The sequence below is a fragment of the Tachyglossus aculeatus genome, chromosome 25 (genome assembly GCF_015852505.1).
Source record: "Tachyglossus aculeatus isolate mTacAcu1 chromosome 25, mTacAcu1.pri, whole genome shotgun sequence".
NCBI classification, from domain to species: Eukaryota; Metazoa; Chordata; class Mammalia; order Monotremata; family Tachyglossidae; genus Tachyglossus; species Tachyglossus aculeatus.
In genome coordinates this window covers 22,131,065-22,151,540 of record NC_052090.1, presented here as the reverse complement: position 1 = coordinate 22,151,540, position 20,476 = coordinate 22,131,065, and the positions used below count along the sequence as shown (strand labels likewise).

The window sequence follows — 20,476 nt, the reverse complement described above, 5'->3', positions numbered from 1 at the left end:
GGGTGTTTAGGTTTGATCTCTCAAACCTAAATCAGTTTTCACATCACTAATTAATATGACACACTGAGGTCACAGCCAAATCACTTACATCATTTCCTTTTGATGCTACAATAGGCATCCTTTATTCTGATCATGAATAAAGACTTTAAGGACATCAAAAATCATTAGTATTTTATTTCAGAGTTACTAGGAAATTTAGTAATCACTATGAAGTTATCTTTTCCTACAGGAGCCTGCCTGAAACATGATAATTAAGTGTATTTCCATTTTGGCAACTCTAAATTCAAAACAATCTTTAAACTCCATCATTTTTAGTACTGGCATAGTAATTAAAGCACATAACTTTTATTATTGTTATTATTATGGTATGGTAGGGAAGCAGCATGGCCTAGTTGGATAGAGTGTAGTCCTAGGAGTCAGAAGGACCTGGTTCTAATCCCAGCTCTGCCACTTTTATTCATTCACTCAATCGAATTTGTTAAGCACTTGCTGTACAATACAACAATAAACGGGCACATTCCCTGCCCATTTGTCTGCGGTGTGACCTTGGGCAAGTCACTTTTAACTTCTCTGTGCCTTCGTTCCCTCATCTGTAAAATGGGGATAAAAGAAAATGAGCCCCATGTGGGACACGGACTGCGTCCAACCTGATTATCTTGTATCTATCCAAATGTTTAGTACAGTGCCTGGTACATAGTAGGCACTCAACAAATGCCATTAAAAAAAACGTGTGAAGTAGTATTCTAAGCACTGGAGTAAATACAAGTTAATCAGGTCAGACACAGTCCCTGTCCTACATGAGGCTCACAGTATATAAGTAGAAGGGAGACAGGCTAATTGGATCCCCATATTTTATAAAGTCCCACCAAGTAGCTATTTGGTAAAAACTTTAGAGGACATTTTATTAGTATTATTAGTTTAACAAATACCACAATTATTATTATGATCATTATAGGACACTTTATTAGTATTCTTTATTAGTCATAACTATATTTGGCATTATGTCCTCAGTGGCGCATGTTATTATTACTCATTTAGTTCTTCGAAATTAATCAATGGACCTTTTATATTGAGTTCAACTGCCTCCCTCTTGCATGTATTTTGATTTTCTGGCTTTACTTTTTGTCCTAATTCACTGAGAGTAGAGACCCAAATTGTCTAGTTATCATCATAGTATCAAAATCCACAATGTATTACCTTGGGAATACGTATGAGAATGGGCTGGGCACTGACATCTAAAGAAAAAGAAAGGAGAAAAAAATTTAATCAAATTAAAGGGTAGATAGAAACTGCCAATGAAAACATCTCTTCCTGAAAGTAACCAATATACCATTCCAGGGCCCAAATTATATCTTTCTGTAAAATGCAAGGGAAATGAATATAGCAGAAACAATTGTAGGGGTAATATAATAATAATAGCTATTATTATTAATATTATTGTGGCATTTGTCAAATGTTTACTATGTGCCAAGCACTGTACTAAGCAATAGGGTGGATACAAATTAATCAGATTGGACACAGGCCCTGTCTCACCAGAGGCTCACAGTCTAATGCAACTTTTGACAATGTCAGCAACACAGAAAGCTCTAACTAAAAAAAAAAATGCAACTACATTACTGGGAAATAGAGTGTGAAACATAGGAAACATGACATTATTCTTTGTTACATGGAGCACTGGTGAGACTCTCCCATGGCAAAGAGGTGAGAAATTTGGGGGAAAATTCAGAGGAGTAAAGGCTCATTTTTGGATAACTGTAAAGCACCATAACCAACTGGTCCAAATCGACACCACAATTATCATTTTCCCCCTAATTTGTATTTTTCAAATCTTATTTGGGAGCCAAATGAGTCTCATTTTTTATGGCATAGGTATAGCCCTTACTATGTGCCAGGCACTGTACTAAACACTGGCGTAAATACAAGCTAAACCGGTTGGACACAGTCCATGGTCCCACATGGGGCTCACAGTCTTAATATTCATTTTACAAACGAGGTAAAATTGAGGCACAGAACAGTAAAGTGACTGGCCCAAAGACACACAGCAGAAAAAGTGGCAGAGTTGTTCTTCTGACCCTGGTTCTTCTGACTCCCGGTCCCATGCTCTGTCCACTGGGCCACACTGCTTCTCAGTTTCAGTTGGAGCTGCAAAAAGGAACTCAAGTCCAAAATGTCCACACTAACCTACTCTACTTTTGGGAAGAGTAGCAAGTTTGATAACAACACGCATAAAGCTCTTTTGCATAAAATCTTTTGAACCCAGAATTCACACGAGCCAGTTCTAAGAAGAATCACAAAAACAATTTAAGGATTGAAAAATAACATCTGGGAATAGTTGGTCCATTCAGTCCGAGAAGATTTAGGGCGATGTAATACAAAGAGTGTATGGGAAAGATGTGGGCAGGGAATATCTGGCAACTCTGATGTATTGGACTCTCCCGAGTGCTACATGCAGCACTCGGCACACAGGAAGAGCTCAATAAATACCATTCATGATGATGATTCTTCACTGATCACGGTGAGTGGTCTGACTGAGTTTTCAAACTCTCTTGAGGGCCAAGCTACAGAAAAATTAGACATCTATTTATTTATTTATTTATTTTACTTGTACATATCTATTCTACTTATTTTATTTTGTTAGTATGTTTGGTTTTGTTCTCTGTCTCCCCCTTTTAGACTGTGAGCCCACTGTTGGGTAGGGACTGTCTCTGTATGTTGCCAACTTGTACTTCCCAAGCGCTTAGTACAGTGCTGTGCACACAGAAAGCGCTCAATAAATATGATTGATGATGATGATGATGATGTGGGAGACTGAGGTTAGGTGCAAGAATAGATGTAGTAACAGCAAAGGTCCCTCGACACTGGCTTTATTGGGGAACAGATGTAGTAACAGCAAAGGTCCCTTGACACTGGATTTATTGGGGGAATGTTGGGAATCCTAAATTGGAAGACTTTTAAGAAAGGAGAGACTTCAATCTGGGAAGGTTTTAGTGTAGTCAGTCAATCAGTATTGTCTATTGAATACCTGCTGTGGGGAAGCAGCGTGGCTCAGTGGCAAGAGCCCGGGCTTTGGAGTCAGAGTTTATGGGTTCGAATTCCGGCTCCGCAAATTGTCAGCTGTGTGACTTTGGGCAAGTCACTTCACTTCTCTGCGCCTCAGTTCCCTCATCTGTAAAATGGGGATTAAGATTGTGAGCCGTCTGTGGGACAACCTGATCACCTTGTAACCTCCCCAGCGCTTAGAACAGTGTTTTGCACATAGTAGGCACTTAGCAAATACCATTATTATTATTATTATTATTATTATCAGCACTTGGAAATTCCTGCTGAGTCCTGTTTCAGCACTTGGGAAAATACCACAGAATCACTAATACTAGTAAGAATAATTTGGTATTTGTTAAGCGCTTACTATGTGCCAAGCACTGTTCTAAGTGCTGGGTAGATGCAAGGTAATCAGGCTGTCCCACATGGGGCTCACGGCCTTAATCCCCACTTCCCAGATGAGGTAACTGAGGCACAGAGAAGTTAAGTGGCTTGCCCAAGGTCACACAGCATACAAGTGGCAGAGCCGGGATTAGAACTCACCACCTCTGACTCTAGAGATGAATTCTGCCTTAAATGGCATTGCAGTTCTGCCTGAGGAGGTTCGTACAGTAGATGAAATTAAGGTTCCTTTCAATCACTTGCTTTTCATTTTGGGAGGACTATGTCCTTTTAGACTGTGAGCCCACTGTTGGGTAGGGACTGTCTCTCTATGTTGCCAATTTGTACTTCCCAAGCGCTTAGTACAGTGCTCTGCACATAGTAAGCGCTCAATAAATACGATTGATGATGATGATTTCCTATCACACTGTAACGTGCACAACAAAAACATTTATTTAAATCAATACTGCCATCTAGCGATCTTAGTAGCAAACGCCCACCCGCTCTATTCAGCGACTGCAAAGATTCAAAAGGCAAGAGTTAGAGTTAATAATAATAATAATGGCATTTATTAGGCGCTTACTATGTGCAAAGCACTGTTCTAAGCGCTGGGGAGGTTACAAGGTGATCAGGTTGTCCCACGGGGGGGCTCACAGCCTTAATCCCCATTTTACAGATGAGGTAACTGAGGCACAGAGAATAATAATAATAATAATAATAATAATTGGCATTTGTTAAGCTCTTACTATGTGCAAAGCACTGTTCTAAGCGCTGGGGAGGATACAGGGTGATCAGGTTGTCCCACGTGGGGCTCACAGTCTTAATCCCCATTTTACAGATGAGGTAACTGAGGCCCAGAGGAGTTAAGTGACCTGCCCAGAGTCACACAGTTGACAAGTGGCGGAGCCAGGATTCGAACCCATGACCTCTGACTCCAAAGCCCGTGCTCTTTCCACTGAGCCACGCGACGTGACTTGCCCAAAGTCACACAGCTGACAGTTGGCGGAGCCGGGAGTCGTTCGCATGCAATAATTTTTGGTTTGGCATTTGCTTGAACGATAAGCACTGTGTCTAAAATTTATGCCATGGGTCCAATTCCTTTGATTATTCCAAGGTGGGTTTGTTTTTTTTCCCGGTTCGTGTTTGCTTAGATTTTCATTTTTCCCTCTCAATAACACCTCCACCAGACGGCAGGCAGGGGCAAGGAGAAGAAATGGAACTCAAATCCGTCACTTTCAGGCGTTTATTGCAATGCTGAGTCACCCCATCACAATTTGGAACTTTTCTCCTCTTTCAAAACCCTTGAGAACAATCAGAATCCGTTTGGTCTGTAAATTAATTGTGCCCCCTCCCCCCCGACCAATGTAGAGCAGTATAATAATAATAATAATAATAATAATGGCATCTATTAAGCGCTTACTATGTGCAAAACACTGTTCTAAGCGCTGGGGCAGTTACAAGGTGATCAGGTTGTCCCACAGGGGGCTCACAGTCTTCATCCCCATTTTACAGATGAGGGAATTGAGGCACAGAGAAGTTAAAAGTGACTTGCCCAAAGTCACACAGCTGACAGTTGGCAGAGCCGGGATTTGAACCCATGACCTCTGACTCCAAAGCCCGGGCTTTTTCCACTGAGCCACGCTGCTTCTGTATTTGCAAATGCTGCAGCAATTTAGAGGTGGATATTACCATGCTTTGATTTTGAGGCTAATTTGAATATCCAGTACTGTATAGTTTGGAGGTAATGATTATCTCTGGATTTCCCCCTTATCCCTGAATAATCAAGAACTGTTAAGTATTCCTGGGGCATGGCTAAGAATCATAAATATGATGGGCCTGAAGATGCGACCTTTAATCAAACAGTGGTTTGTCTGAGCCTCTGTTCAACTCTGAGAGCCTAGGTATTAGAGCAAAGTATAACTAGTTCAAATGGCCATTTGCATTGAAAATATAAAATGGACTGATGAAAGTCACTAGGCAGAAACAAAAGCAGGTTCCAGAACTCCCAAGAACTTTTCCAGCTACTCCACTGACCAAAAGACATTGTCTTGAATGGGATTTGGATCACTGTGGGTACGGGCAGGAGGCAGGAGAGCCAGGCTGGATCCTAGATTCTTAGCCAGTGCAAGGCTCTAGGAAGAGTTCACGATAATTGATTGGAAAAACAAGTGAGTTATCCTGACTGCTGATAAAAGGCCACTGGGATCTGGGGATATACCTCACAGAACCCACCAAAAATAAAAGGAATCAGGGTTTCCTCTTGTTTTGTGTTTCGTTGTCTGTCTCCCCCTTCTAGACAGTGAGTCCACTGTTGAGTAGGGCCAGTCTCTGTTGCCAAATTGTACTTTCCAAGCGCTCCTCCACCACTAATCTCCTCACTGTACCTCGCTCTCGCCTGTCCCGCCATCGACCCCCGGCCCACGTCATCCCCCGGGCCTGGAATGCCCTCCCTCTGCCCATCCGCCAAGCTAGCTCTCTTCCTTCCTTCAAGGCCCTGCTGAGAGCTCACCTCCTCCAGGAGGCCTTCCCAGACTGAGCCCCTTCTTTCCTCTCCCCCTCGTCCCCCTCTCCATCCCCCCGCCTTACCGCCTTCCCCTCCCCACAGCACCTGTATATATGTATATATGGTTGTACATATTTATTACTCTGTTTATTTATTTATTTATTTATTTTACTTGTACATTTCTATCCTACTTATTTTATTTTGTTGGTATGTTTGGTTCTGTTCTCTGTCTCCCCCTTTTAGACTGTGAGCCCACTATCGGGTAGGGACTGTCTCTATGTGATGCCAATTTGTACTTCCCAAGCGCTTAGTACAGTGCTCTGCACATAGTAAGCGCTCAATAAATACGATTGATTGATTAGTACAGTGCTCTGCACACAGTAAACACTCAATAAATATGATTGAATGAATGAGTGAAAGAAAGGGAAGGTTTATGAAATCCTAATAATAATAATAATATTGGTATTTTTTAGGCACTTACTATGTGCCAGGCACTGTTCTAGATACAAGGTTATCAGGGGGGCTCACAGTCTTAATCCCAATTTTACAGATGAGGTAATTGAGCCACAGAGAAGTTAAGTGACTTGCCCAACGTCACACAGTAGACAAGGGGCAGAGCTGGGATTAGAACCCCTGCCCTCTGACTCCCAAGCTTGTGCTCTTTCCACTAAACTATGCTGCTTCTTCATTGTAGACTTCTTCTAGACTTTAATCTCCTTCATCATTCATCATCATGAATAGTATTTATTGAGTGCTGACTGTGTGCAAAGCACTGTCCTAAGCGCTTGAAAGAGGACAATACAACAGAATTGATAAGGCCCTGCTGAGAGCTCACCTCCTCCAGGAGGCCTTCCCAGACTGAGCCCCTTCTTTCCTCTCCCCCTCGTCCCCCTCTCCATCCCCCCCGTCTTACCTCCTTCCCTTCCCCACAGCACCTGTATATATGTATATATGGTTGTACATATTTATTACTCTATTTATTTATTTATTTTACTTGTACATTTCTATCCTACTTATTTTATTTTGTTGGTATGTTTGGTTCTGTTCTCTGTCTCCCCCTTTTAGACTGTGAGCCCACTGTTGGGTAGGGACTGTCTCTATGTGATGCCAATTTGTACTTCCCAAGCGCTTAGTACAGTGCTCTGCACATAGTAAGCGCTCAATAAATACGATTGATTGATTGATTGATTGATTGATAAACATGGTCCCTGCCCACAGCGAGTTTACAGTTAAGAGCTCCTTGTGGGCAGGGGACATTTACTCTCCCAAGCGCATGGAACAGTGTCAACGAGTTTACAGTTAAGAGCTCCTTGTGGGCAGGGGGCATTTACTCTCCCAAGTGCATGGTACAGTGTTCTGCACATTTACTGTTAAGTGCTTAATAAATATGATTAACAGGGATAATCTGTTAAATGCTTAGTATTAGCTGGGGTTGATACAATCCAGTCGGATCAAATACATTCCCTGGACCATAGGGATCCCTGGATCATAGAATTAAGGATCAGGGAGAGCAAGTAGAAAAGCAGAATGGTACAGTGTTCTGCACATTTATTGTAAGTGCTTAATAAATATGATTAACAGGGATAATCTGTTAAATGCTTAGTATTAGGTGGGGTTGATACAATCCAGTCGGCTCAAATACATTCCCTGGACCACAGGGATCCCTGGATCACAGATTTAAAGGTCAGGGAGAGCAAGTAGAGAAGCAGAATGGTACAGTGTTCTGCACATTTACTGTTAAGTGCTTAATAAATATGATTAACAGGGATAATCTGTTAAATGCTTAGTATTAGCTGGGGCTGATACAATCCAGTCGGATCAAATACATTCCCTGGACCACAGGGATCCCTGGATCACAGATTTAAAGGTCAGGGAGAGCAAGTAGAGAAGCAGAATGGTACAGTGTTCTGCACATTTACTGTTAAGTGCTTAATAAATATGATTAACAGGGATAATCTGTTAAATGCTTAGTATTAGCTGGGGCTGATACAATCCAGTCGGATCAAATACATTCCCTGGACCACAGGGATCCCTGGATCACAGATTTAAAGGTCAGGGAGAGCAAGTAGAGAAGCAGAATGGTACAGTGTTCTGCACATTTACTGTTAAGTGCTTAATAAATATGATTAACAGGGATAATCTGTTAAATGCTTAGTATTAGCTGGGGCTGATACAATCCAGTCGGATCAAATACATTCCCTGGACCACAGGGATCCCTGGATCACAGATTTAAAGGTCAGGGAGAGCAAGTAGAGAAGCAGAATGGTACAGTGTTCTGCGCATTTACTGTTAAGTGCTTAATAAATATGATTAACAGGGATAATCTGTTAAATGCTTAGTATTAGCTGGGGCTGTTACAATCCAGTCGGATCAAATACATTCCCTGGACCACAGGGATCCCTGGATCACAGATTTAAAGGTCAGGGAGAGCAAGTAGAGAAGCAGAATGGTACCGTGTTCTGCACATTTACTGTAAGTGCTTAATAAAGATGATTAACAGGGATAATCTGTTAAATGCTTAGTATTAGCTGGGGCTGATACAATCCAGTCGGATCAAATACATTCCCTGGACCACAGGGATCCCTGGATCACAGATTTAAAGGTCAGGGAGAGCAAGTAGAGAAGCAGAATGGTGTAGTGGAGAGAGCATGGGCCTCGGAGTCAGAAGGTCATGGGTTCTAATTCCACTTCTGCCACTTGTCTGCTGGGACCCTGGGCAAGTCACCTCACTATGCCTCAGTTACCTCACCTGTAAATGGGGGATTGAGACTGTGAACCCCAAGCGGGACGGGGACCGTGTCCGACTGGCTTTGCTTGCATCCACCCCTGCGCTTAGTACAGTGCCTGGCACATAGCAAACGCTTAACAAATGCCCTAATTATTATTATAATTATTATCGAGTATCGAATCCCCATTACACAGATGAAGAAACTGAAGCAGGGGGATGTTGGGCGCCTTGCTCAAGGTGAGCCAGCGGCCAAGTGTCGGAGGCCGGATTGGGAGGCCGGTGTCCCGGATCCCCCCCGCCCCTCGCCCCCCTGTCTCGGGGCCCCGCACTCCCGTTGTCCGCATCGCCAGCGGGCTCCCCACGGGCCGCTCCGGGCCAAGGCCCCTTTCCCTCCCCTTCGCCGACCGGCTCCGTCAACAGCTATTCGCGGCCCCGAGGGCGGCGGGCCGGGCTCCGGATGGGGCTGGGACTAAGCGCTTAGTACAGTGCTCTGCACACTGTAGGCGCTCAATAAATGCGATTGAATGAACTAGGATGGGGCTGGGCTGGGGCTAGGACTGGAGCTGGGCTCAGCTGGAGCAGGGCTGGGCTGGGCTGGGGTTAGGGCTGGGCCTGGGACTGGGCTGGGCTGGGGTTAGGGCTGGGGATCGGGCTGGGACTGGGCTGGGGTTGGGGATCGGGCTGGGACTGGGACTGGGGTTGGGACTGGGACTGGGGTTGGGGGTTGGGGCTGGGACTGGAGCTGGGCTGGGGTTGGGGATCGGGCTGGGACTGGAGCTGGGCCTGGGACTGGAGCTGGGCTGGAGTTGGGCCTGGGGCTGGGCCTGGGCTGAGGTTGGGGCTGGTACTGGGGCTGGGGATCGGCCTGGGGCTGGAGCTGGGCCTGGGACTGGGCCTGGGACTGGAGCTGGGCTGCAGTTGGGGCTGGGGCTGGGGATCGGGCTGGGACTGGGACTGGAGCTGGGGATCGGGCTGGGACTGGAGCTGGGCTGGAGTTGGGGCTGGGGATCGGCCTGGGGCTGGAGCTGGACTGGGGTTGGGGCTGGTACTGGGACTGGAGCTGGGCTGGGGTTGGGGCTGGTACTGGTACTGGGGCTGGTGCTGGTACTGGGGCTGGTACTGGGGCTGGGGATCGGGCTGGGACTGGAGCTGGGCTGGGGTTGGGACTGGAGCTGGGCTGGGCCTGGGGCTGGGAATTGGGCTGGGGATCGGGCTGGGGCTGGGGACTGGAGCTGGGGCCAGGGACTGGGGCTGGGGACTGGAGCTGGGGCCAGGGGCTGGGGCTGGGGACTGGAGCTGGGGCCAGGGGCTGGGGCTGGGGACTGGAGCTGGGGCCAGGGGCTGGGGCTGGGGACTGGAGCTGGGGCCAGGGGCTGGGGCTGGGGACTGGAGCTGGGGCCAGGGGCTGGGGCTGGGGACTGGAGCTGGGGCCAGGGGCTGGGGCTGGGGACTGGAGCTGGGGCCAGGGGCTGGGGCTGGGGATCGGGCTGGGCCTGGGGCTGGGGCTGGGGCTCGGGCCCGGCCCCACTCACGCTGCGCGCTGCAGTTGCCTCAGCAAGTGAGCGACCCTGTCTCTGCCCGCCGCCGCCATGGCTACACAAAACCTCCAACGCCAGGGGCGGGGGAACCTCGACGCCACGCCCCCTCCCCTCCTCCCCCTCCCCTCCTCCCCCTCCCCCTCCCCCCTCCTCTCCTCCACCTCTCCCTCCCCTCCTCCCCCTCCCCCTCCCCCCTCCCCTCCTCCACCTCTCCCTCCCCTCCTCCACCTCCCCCTCCCCTCCTCCAACTCTCCCTCCCCTCCTCCACCTCTCCCTCCCCTCCTCCAACTCTCCCTCCCCTCCTCCACCTCCCCCTCCCCTCCTCCAACTCTCCCTCCCCTCCTCCACCTCTCCCTCCCCTCCTCCACCTCCCCCTCCCCTCCTCCAACTCTTCCTCCCCTCCTCCACCTCCCCCTCCCCTCCTCCAACTCCCCCTCCCCTCCTCCCCCTCCCCCTCCCCTCCTCCACCTCTCCCTCCCCTCCTCCAACTCCCCCTCCCCTCCTCCAACTCTCCCTCCCCTCCTCCACCTCTCCCTCCCCTCCTCCAACTGCCCCTCCCCTCCTCCAACTCCCCCTCCCCTCCTCCCTCCCCCTTTCCCCCCTCTCTTCCCTCCCTCTCCTCACTGAAGGCCGGGACTGAGCCTTATTCCTAATGGTACTCTCCGAAGTGCTTAGTATAATGCTCAGGACAAAATACATTTAGGTTGTAAACTCCTTGTGGCTAAGGAGCAGGACAGCCTTCCAAGTGTTTAGTACAGTGCATTCATTCATTCAATCGTATTTATTGAGCGCTTACTGTGTGCAGAGCACTGTACTAGGCGCTTGGGAAGTACAAGTTGGCAACATATAGAGACGGTCCCTACCTAACAGCGGGCTCACAGTCTAGAAGGGGGGATTGCATCTAGTGGGCATTCAGAAATTATTATTGCGACCACGGGCAGCTTTGGCAGTATAGAAATGGGTGTTAGGAGAGAAGAAAATAGGAAAAAACTACACTGAGAGAGAATAACTATTCCAACAGAATAAAGTGAGGTATTCATTCAACCGTATTTATTGAGGGCTTACTGTGTGCAGAGCACTGTACTAAGCGCTTGGGAAGTACAAGTTGGCAACATATAGAGACGGTCCCTACCCAACAGTGGGCTCACAGTCTAGAAGGGGGAAACAGAGAACAAAACAAAACATAAAGAACAAAATAAAATAAATAGAATAAATATGTACAAATAAAATAAATAAACAAATAGAGTAATAAATACGTACAAACATATACACATATATACAGGTACTGTGGGGAGGGGAAGGAGGCAGTCAGGGGGTGTGGCCAGATTTCACTCACAGTGGATGGACATTTATGGTAAAATACCCTCCCCCCTAAAGTGGATTTATTTGAGCATGTGATAAGCACCTTATGAACTGACTCAAATTCCAAATCCATTGAGGAAGAGTTTACAATAGATGAGTGACTGGGAAATTTCCATTGGGAGGACAATGCAACAGGTATGTCATTTGAGGGGATATCTCCCTCTCTATTTCCTTTTATTGCAGAAAGACGTTAGAAAATTTTGTAACTTTTTAGTTTTTCACCTGCCACTTTAGTTACATCTCATCATCATCAGTGGTATTTAATAGGTGCTTAGTATTTGCAGATCACTATACTCAGTGCTTGGGAGAGCACAATGCAACAGAGTTGGTAGACACATTCCCTGCCCACATTGAGCTTACAGTCCAGAAGGGGAGATCTCTTGAGGTAAAACAGTCTGAGACATCCCTCTTTTTTTTTTTACTGTTGCAGAAGAATTGGGATATCAGATATCTTAGTTAAAAGACTGTGGGTGATTGTCACCCGGATTAGGGAAGGTCTGGGAAGGCCATATGTGTGGTGATGACTTAGGTCAAATGTTATAGGGCTCGGTTAGTATGTAAGAGGTAGCGGAATCAATGGCTGCATTTTCCAACTTATGGCACCATCAAATGAAAGCGGAGCACCATTGCTTGGTTTTGGTTGTGACGGGGTGGCCGGGGCAGCTGCCCTCAGACAGGAGTGACTGTGGGATGCTCTACTTTTATTTGGAGAATAGCACATCCTCTGGGGAGGAAAGGCTGGATTTTAGCGATGTTGTGAAAGTGAGAGGAGACAGTGATTCGAGAGGAGGAAAGATGAAGGGTAGAGTGTGTGGTGAGAAACTAGCTCCAATATTGGAGTGCTCACTTAGCATGTGAAAAATAGTAAAATGGGTCCCCACAACCTCCAAATTGGAATGATGTTAGTTCATGGCCAGGGGTGTAGGCATTCTGAGAGGGGTGAGTTTGGGTGGTCACTTGACGCCTCCAATGGCTGTCACCCGGAAGGAATGTGATGCCTTTTCCTTTTGGTTGGTGAATAGGGGTGTGCAGATCTTTCTGGAAGAAGCAACCCAGGAAATATTTTGTACCATCTTTCTCTGGGCTTTAGTGCCTCCTTCTAACCACCTCCCTTCAATAGCTCAGCTGGTAGGGCAGGGGACTGTAGATGGTGATGTAATATTAGGTCGCTGGTTCGATTCTGGCTCGAAGGAAGGGTTTTGTTTTTTTTTGACAGAGTGGATTGGATGGGATGAATTAAGGGTGGACAGTGACCGGTTGGGTAATCGGATTTTGACTTCTTTGTCAGAAAGTGACAGGAGATAGTAACCCTGTAGGAAGAACTCTGCACGCAGTAAGCGCTCAATAAATACGATTGATGATGAAGAAAGGAGAAAGGAGAGAGTGTGAGGTGGAGAATTAACTCAAATGTTGGAGTGCTCACTTAGCATGTGAAAAATAGTGAAATGGGTCCTGGCAATCTCCAATTTTTAATGATGCTACTTCTTAGCCAGGGGTGTTGGCATGTAGGATGGTCACTGGACTTCTCCAGTGTGGTGGAGTTTCAGTGGCTGCCACCTGGAAGTAAGGATGTCTTTTCCTTTTGTTTGGTGAACACAGGTGTCCAGACCTTTCTGGAGGAAGCAACAGATGCACAGGAGGTGTGTTCTTAGGTTGGCTGTGGTGCTTACTGTTGGCTTGCTCCCTTCGATAGCTCAGCTGGTAGAGTGGAGGACTGTAGATGATATGATTAGGGTGATCCTTAGGTCGCTGGTTTGATTCCAGCTCGAAGGAAGAGCTCTATTTTTGACAAAATGGATGGGGAGGGAGTGAAGTGAGGTGGGACAGTAACCTATTGCATAACTGCGTTTCGGTGTCTTCATCAGAAAATGATAGGACATAGTGACCCTGGAGAAGGAAGGATGGAAGGGGAGTGCTTGAGATGGGAAGTTAGCACAAATGTTGGAGTGCTCACTTAGCATGTGAAAAACAACGAAATGGAAGCCCACAATCTCCGATTTTTAATGAAGCTAGTTCTTGGCCAGAGGTGTAGGCATCCTGTAAGGAGCAAGTTTAGGTGGTCTTCTGATCTCTCCAGTGTGGTGGAGGTTCAGTGGCTATCACCAGGACGTAATGGGGTGTCTTCTCTTTTGTTTGGTGAATACAGGTGTTTAGGTCTTTCTGGAAGCATCAATAGACTCACAGGAGGTGTGCTGTACCATCTTTCTATGGGCTTTAGTGCCAGGGTTAGTCAGCTCACTTCGATAGCTCAGCTGGTAGAGCGGAGGACTGTAGATGGTGATGCGATGGTGGTGATCCTTAGGTCGCTGGTTCGATTCCGGCTCGAAGGAAGAGCTCTGTTTTTGTGAGAATGAATGGGGAGGGAGTGAACTGAGGCTGGACAGTAACCAATTGTGTAACTGGGTTTCAGTGTCTTCGTTGGAAAGTGACAAGAGATAGTAATGCTGGAGGAGGAAGGGTGGAAAGGGAGAATGTGAGGTGGGGAATTAGCTCCAGCGTTGGAGTGACCACTTAGCATATGAGAGGCAGTAAAATGGGTTCTCACGACCTCCAATTTTTAATGATTCTAGTTTTTGGCCAGGGGTGTAGGCATGCTGGAAGAGACAAATCTGGATGGTCTCCTGAACTCTCCAGTGTGGTCGAGGTTCAGTGGCTGCCACCAGGAAGTAATGGGGGGTTTTTTGCTTTTGATTGGAGAATAGTGGTGTCCAGTTCTTTCTGGAGGAAGCAATAGAATCACAGGAAGTGTGGAGTACCATCTTTCTGTTGGTTCCAATGCCATTGCCAGCTTGCTCCCTAAGATTGCTCTGCTGGTAGAGCAGAGGACTGTAGACAGTAGTAGTGATCCTTAGGTCCCTGATTCGATCGCGGCTCGAAAGAGTAGTTCCTTTATTGATAAACTGTGTCGTGAAATCGGAGCTCATAGCCATGAATTTTAATTGAATTTTGATTGATGCCAGTTCTGGGGCCAGGACTGTATGCATGCCGGAAAGGATGAGTTTGGATGGCCCCTGGATCTCTCCGAGTGCAGTAGGAGTTCTGCAGCTGTCACCAGGAAGCAGTCGAGAAGGGAGGTCTTCTTTTGGTTGGTGAGTAAAAATGTCCAGGTCTTTCTGAAGGAAACAACAGAATCACAGGTGTGCCATCTTTGAGTCGGTTCCAGTATGTGTATCCAGCCAGCTCCCTTCGATAGCTCAGCTGGTAGAGCGGAGGACTGTAGTTGGCGGTGCCATGGTGGTGATCCTTAGGTCGCTGGTTCGATTCCGGCTCGAAGGAAGAGCTCTATTTTTAATAGAATGCATGTGGAGGGAAAGAGTTGAGGGTGGACATTAACCGATTGTGTAACTGGGCTTTGATGTCTGTGTCAGGAGATAGTGACCCTGGAAGAGGAAGGGTGGAAGGGGAGAGTATGAGGTGGGTGATTAACTCCAATGTTGAAGTACGCAAGTAGCATGTGAAAAGTAGTAAAACGGATGCCCGCAACCTCCAATTTTTAATTATGCTAGTTCATGGCCAGGATATAGGCATGCTGGAAGGGGTGAGCTTGGATGGTCACTTGATCTCTCCAGTGTGGCGGAGGTTCAAGGGCTGTCACCAGGATGTAATGGGTGTCTTCTCCTTTTGTTTGGTGAATAAGGGTGTCCAGGTCCGTCTGGAGGACGCTACAGACTCACAGGAGGTCCCTTTGATTGCTCAGCTGGTGCAGTGGAGGACTGTAGATGGTGGTGGTGAGCCTTAGGTTGCTGCTTCAATTCCTCCTAGAAGGAGGAGCTCTTCTGACAAAATGCATTTGGATTGAAGTTAGAGGTCTTGAAATTGATGCCCACAGCTTTGAATTTTTATCAGTGGCAGCTCTGGGACCCAAGGCTGTATACATGCTGGAAAGTATGAGTTTGGATGACCCTCTGTCTGTCACTAGGAAGCAGTGGAGGTCGCTGAATAAGGGCGTCCAGGTCTTTTTGGAGGAAGCAACAGAATCACAGGAGGTGCTGTACTATCTTTCTATGGGCACTGGTGGTTTCTACTAGCCTGCTCCCTTCGATAGCTCAGCTGGTAGAGCGGAGGACTGTAGGTTGTGGTGGTGATCCTTAGGTCGCTGGTTCGATTCCGGCTCGAAGGAAGAGCTCCTTTTTTGCAGAATGATGTGGAGGGAATGAATTGAAGGTTGGATAAACAGGTTTTGGTGTTTTTGTCAGCAAGTGACAGGAGATAGTGATCTTGGAGGAGGAAGGGTGGAAGGGAAGAGTGTGAGGTGAGGAATTAGCTCAAATGTTGGGTAAGTTTGGAAGGGCACAGTGGCAGCTGCATTTGCCAGGAAGCAGTAACACCCTTTTCTCCTTTTAGCTGGGGAATCGGGGTGGCGGGGTACTTCCAGAGGAAGCCATAAAATTGCACAAGATACTATTCTGTCTTTGAAAAGGCACCTTTTTTAACCTCTTCCCTTTGATAGCTCAGCTAGTAGAGCAGAAGACTGGAGATGGTGGTATTGTGGTGGTGATCCTTAGGTCACTGCTTCAATTCCAGCTTCAAGAAAGAGCTCTTTTTTTCAAAACAAAGGGTGTGTAGGGACTGGGGACAAGTTCTGGGATGGGTAACCAGTTTTGCTGTCTTAGTTTGGAGGTGGTGGGTTATGGAGCTGGGAGTTTGGAAGGGATGATTGTAAGGTAGGTATTTACCTCAAATGGGAGAGTGCCCACTTAGCATTTGAGAGAGAGCAGAATCAGTGACGGCTTTCTCCAATTTTTACCACTGCCTGTTCCAGTCAAGTTGGGTAGTTGTGCTTCTAGTAGTGTATGTGGATGTTCCCTTGGGGTTTCTGACATGGGGAAGCAAAGGTGACTACCATTGCCAGGAAGCAATATTTGATTGGGGAACAATGGTGTGCAAGTTGTCCCAAAAGGAACCATAGTGCCTTAGAAAGGGCGCTAGCGTCTTTGGGCACATGCTGGTGGTTGTCAGCCAGCTTCCTTCGATAGCTCAGTTGGTAGAGCGGAGGACTGTAGACAGTGCTGCCATAGCAGTGATCCTTAGGTCGCTGGTTCGAATCCGGCTCGAAGGAAAAGCTCCTTTTTCAACCGAGTGGGTGTTGAGGGATTCGGCTTGGTGAAGGCAGGAAGCCACTTGTGTGTCAGTGCATTTTTGTGGTGTTTGTTAGGCAGTTGTGGACATCAGCAGGGGAGACAGCGTGGCTCCGTGAAAAGAGCCCAGGCTTGGGAGCGAGAGGTCATGGGTTCTAATCCCCCACCCACCCACTTGTCTGCTGTGTGACTTTGGGCAAGTCACTTCACTTCTCTGTGCCTCAGTTACCTCATCTGGAAAATGGGGATTGAGATTGTGAGCCCCACGTGGGACAACGTGATAACCTTTTATCCCCCCCAGTGCTTAGAGCAGTGCTTTGCACCTAGTAAGCACTTAACAAATGCCATCAAAAAACCCCAAAACAGTGCGCCCAGGCAGACAGGGTGGAAGAGCTGTGGGGAAGGTGGGCAGTCAGCTCTGAGACTTGAATATTTACTTCTTTCAGAAGTAGTAGGTTCAAAGCCCACTTTTCTTCACTCTTCTCAATACCCATGCTGGAGAGGGCGTGTGTCAAAGTGGCACTGGACTTTTGGTTATGCCGAGGGATGGGAGGTGGTTTCCTTCTCCCGGAGCCACTGTAGTATGTCCTTGTATGGTTTGGGGAGTAGGGGTATCCAGGTCCTCTTAGATGGAGTCTAGGCACTGCCAAGGGTGTGTGGCCATCTTTGTGTGGGGATCTTGTGTGGGTAAGAGAAGCAGCGTGGCTCAGTGGAAAGAGCATGGGCTTTGGAGTCAGAGGTCATGGGTTCAAACTCTGGCTCCGCCATCAGCTGTGTGCCTTTGGGCAAGGTACTTAACTTCTCTGTGCCTCAGTTCTCTCATCTGTAAAATGGGGATGAAAACTGTGAGCCCCCTGTGGGACAACCTGATCACCTTGTACTTTCCTGAGCGCTTAGAACAGTGCTTTGCACATAGTAAGTGCTTAATAAATGCCATTATTATTATTATTATTATCTTGGACCTGCTGCCACCCTCCTGCTTTTGCTAGCTCAGATGGAAGAGCCTAAATCCCTTCAAGGCCCTACTGAGAGCTCACCTCCTCCAGGAGGCCTTCCCAGACTGAGCCCCCTCCTTCCTCTCCCCCTCGTCCCCCTCTCCATCCCCCCGTCTTACCTCCTTCCCTTCCCCACAGCACCTGTATATATGTATATATGCTTGTACATATTTATTACTCTATTTATTTATTTTACTTGTACATATCTATTCTATTTATTTTATTTTGTTAATATGTTTGGTTTTGTTCTCTGTCTCCCCCTTCTAGACTGTGAGCCCAGTGTTGGGTAAGGACTATCTCTGTATGTTGCCAACTTGGACTTCCCAAGCGCTTGGTACAGTGCTCTGCGCACAGTAAGCGCTCAATAAATACGATTGATTGATTGATTAAATCTGTGGGCCCTGGTGCTGGCATTGGCTTCTGTGTTGACCCTTACAATGTTTGTTCTTTTCTGTTTCCAGGGAGCAGCCACTTTTTTGTTTTTGTTGGGGCAGTGCAAGGATCTGGCTTCAATTCATCCTACTTTACCAGATGGTTTTGTGATGGTTGCAGTGTTTTCATTGGGCACATTTCGGATTAATCATTTATTCAGTCTTTCTGGTGGCATTTTATGGTATTAGGAGCCTTTCCTCTCCCGTACACATTTTAGTATAGTACAATAATAATAATGATGACATTTATTAAGTGCCTACTATTTGCAAAACACTGTTCTAAGCACTGGGGAGGTTACAAGGTGATCAGGTTGTCCCACAGGGGGCTCACAGTCTTAATCCCCATTTTACAGATGAAGTAACTGAGGCACCGAGAAGTTAAGTGACTTGCCCAAAGTCACACAGCTGACAATTGGTGGAGCTGGGATTTGAACCCATGACCTCCGACTCCAAAGCCCATGCTCTTTCCACTGAGCCATGCTTTGAAATGCTTCAAATTTTCAAAATTCCTCTTTTCGAAAACGTAATCTAATCATGGGCGTGGAGGTTGAAGGTGGCGTATTATAGTTTATCAACACTTCATTTATAGTATCACTTTTTTGACCCTTCCATTAAAGTGGATAGTAATTCAGAGCCACCATTATACCACCGATTTCCCTTGGTATCGGCCCTCAAGAATACCGGGCAACCCTTCATGACTCCTTCCCGTAAATCACATTGCATTACATATGATCAATCAGTTAATCCAACAATGGTATTTAGTGAGGACTTACTGCGTGCGGAGCAGTATTTGGGAGAGGGCAGTGCAGTGCCCTTGCCTGCAAGGAGTTTGCAGTCTAGAGGGGTAGACAGGCAGTAAATTAAGTTACAGGTAGAGTAAATGGGACAGTAAACACGAGGATGACACTAAACTCTCCTGTTGAGATGATGGACAAGCTTCGATCCTGAAGACACAATGGGACTGAGAATCTGTTGGGGGAATTGATTATCACGCTAGTGGTTTGCACTGTTTCACCTGCCCTCTCTCATCCCTAGTCATTGTTCCTACTGGAGCGTAGAGAGCAAAGAGTGAGTAGGCAGGCAGAAGTGCATGTGTTTCATAATGTAATTAAGCGTAGCTAAGGGCATCATAAGAATGCCCATCAAACGGGTCTTTGTGCAAGTTGGCAGAGCCTCCTGTATAATTGTTGAGTTTGTTGTCAGGTGGGCGTGGAGCCCCTCCCTTGTTCCAGAGCTGTTGCGTCTCCCTCACAAGTCCATGTAAACTTAAGTTATGGGACGCTGAGGGAGGCAGTTTCTTCAAATAAAAATACTGTATGTAAAGTTGCCCTGTGCTTTATCTGGACTGGGGACAGACCAACTGGAAATAAGGGTTGTCTGGTATTCATTTATTCATTCATTCAATCGTATTTATTGAGCGCTTGCTGTGTGCAGAGCACTGTACTGCTTGGGAAGTACAAGTTGGAAACATATAGCGACAGTCCCTACCCAACAGTGGGCTCACAGTCTAGAAGGGGGAGACAGAGAACAAAACAAAACATATTAACAAAATAAAATAAATAGAATAAATATGTACAAATAAAATAAATAGAGTATAAAACCAGGTGGTTGACTCTCCTCCCCAGAGGCTCAGACTTTTTATCAGAGGCTTTTCTCAGAAAGCAGGGATTTGGGTCATCTGGATGCCCATGAGATTTTGGCCCAGGGCAGTCAAAAGAGAAATGTTTCCATAGTTGTGTGTTTGGAAGTTTTTCATGTGGAGAGGAGAGGTGGATATTGTAATAGTAGCTGGAATTATTAAACTGCCGCAGCATGCCTAGCACTGTACTAAGTGCTGGGAAAAAAATTCAAGTTTGAGAATTAGACACAGTCCATGGGATGAGCTTAAAGTTGGGAGAAAGCTTGGTGACGGGTATATAGGATAAAAACAAAACAATGAAAATATACAAAAAGAGACAAGGACAATGATAAATACTGAAACAGCAAGGTGGGGAGTGTGTGTGTTGAAGGGGTAGGCATTATATTTAGAGGAACAGAGTTTCCAACTCCTCATGGCTCAGAGTGAAGCAATCACCGTAGCCACAGCTATAGTGACAGACTTCCCAACCTTCTGAAAGTGAGATGGTCTAAAGATGCTGCTGCTGCTGCTTTTTTTGTTTTTTTAATCGTATTTATTGAGTGCTTACTGTGTGCAGAGCCCCTGCTGTGGTGGAGCACAGCAGCATCTGATGGGCGGTCCCAGTCGAGTTGGGATAGGACACCTTTGGTTTCATTGACCTTAATTTTTGCCTTCTTGATCATCATCAATCGTATTTATTGAGCGCTTACTATGTGCAGAGCACTGTACTAAGCGCTTGGGAAGTACAAATTGGCAACATATTGGTCTTAGTTGATTTTTTTTCTTTACCTTTCAGATTCCCC

The 20,476-nt window shown here is 46.7% G+C and overlaps 1 protein-coding gene and 5 non-coding genes across 7 annotated transcripts in view; 5 read left to right on the top strand and 1 right to left on the bottom strand.

The window, feature by feature from the left end:
- Positions 1 to 10,243, bottom strand: part of ADHFE1 (alcohol dehydrogenase iron containing 1) — a 38,241-nt gene extending 27,998 nt beyond the window's left edge. For both annotated transcript variants that reach the window (XM_038766739.1, XM_038766740.1), the window contains exons 1-2: positions 10,184 to 10,243; positions 1,198 to 1,235 (exon numbers count right to left, since the gene is read on the bottom strand). In XM_038766739.1, the coding sequence (XP_038622667.1) occupies positions 1,198 to 1,235; positions 10,184 to 10,242 (97 nt within the window). In that variant the 5' untranslated portion in view covers position 10,243. The remainder of the gene's footprint in view (positions 1 to 1,197; positions 1,236 to 10,183) is intronic.
- Positions 10,244 to 13,234: 2,991 nt separating this feature from the next.
- TRNAY-GUA lies at positions 13,235 to 13,324 on the top strand. The gene is given in 2 exon segments: positions 13,235 to 13,271; positions 13,289 to 13,324. It is a non-coding gene; the product is annotated as a tRNA-Tyr (tRNA).
- Positions 13,325 to 13,788: 464 nt separating this feature from the next.
- On the top strand, positions 13,789 to 13,881 carry TRNAY-GUA. Its single transcript has 2 exons — positions 13,789 to 13,825; positions 13,846 to 13,881. It is a non-coding gene; the product is annotated as a tRNA-Tyr (tRNA).
- An 853-nt stretch (positions 13,882 to 14,734) lies between these two features.
- On the top strand, positions 14,735 to 14,827 carry TRNAY-GUA. The gene is made up of 2 exons: positions 14,735 to 14,771; positions 14,792 to 14,827. It is a non-coding gene; the product is annotated as a tRNA-Tyr (tRNA).
- A 759-nt stretch (positions 14,828 to 15,586) lies between these two features.
- TRNAY-GUA lies at positions 15,587 to 15,671 on the top strand. The gene is given in 2 exon segments: positions 15,587 to 15,623; positions 15,636 to 15,671. It is a non-coding gene; the product is annotated as a tRNA-Tyr (tRNA).
- An 846-nt stretch (positions 15,672 to 16,517) lies between these two features.
- Positions 16,518 to 16,610, top strand: TRNAY-GUA. The gene is made up of 2 exons: positions 16,518 to 16,554; positions 16,575 to 16,610. It is a non-coding gene; the product is annotated as a tRNA-Tyr (tRNA).
- Positions 16,611 to 20,476: the final 3,866 nt, after the last annotated feature.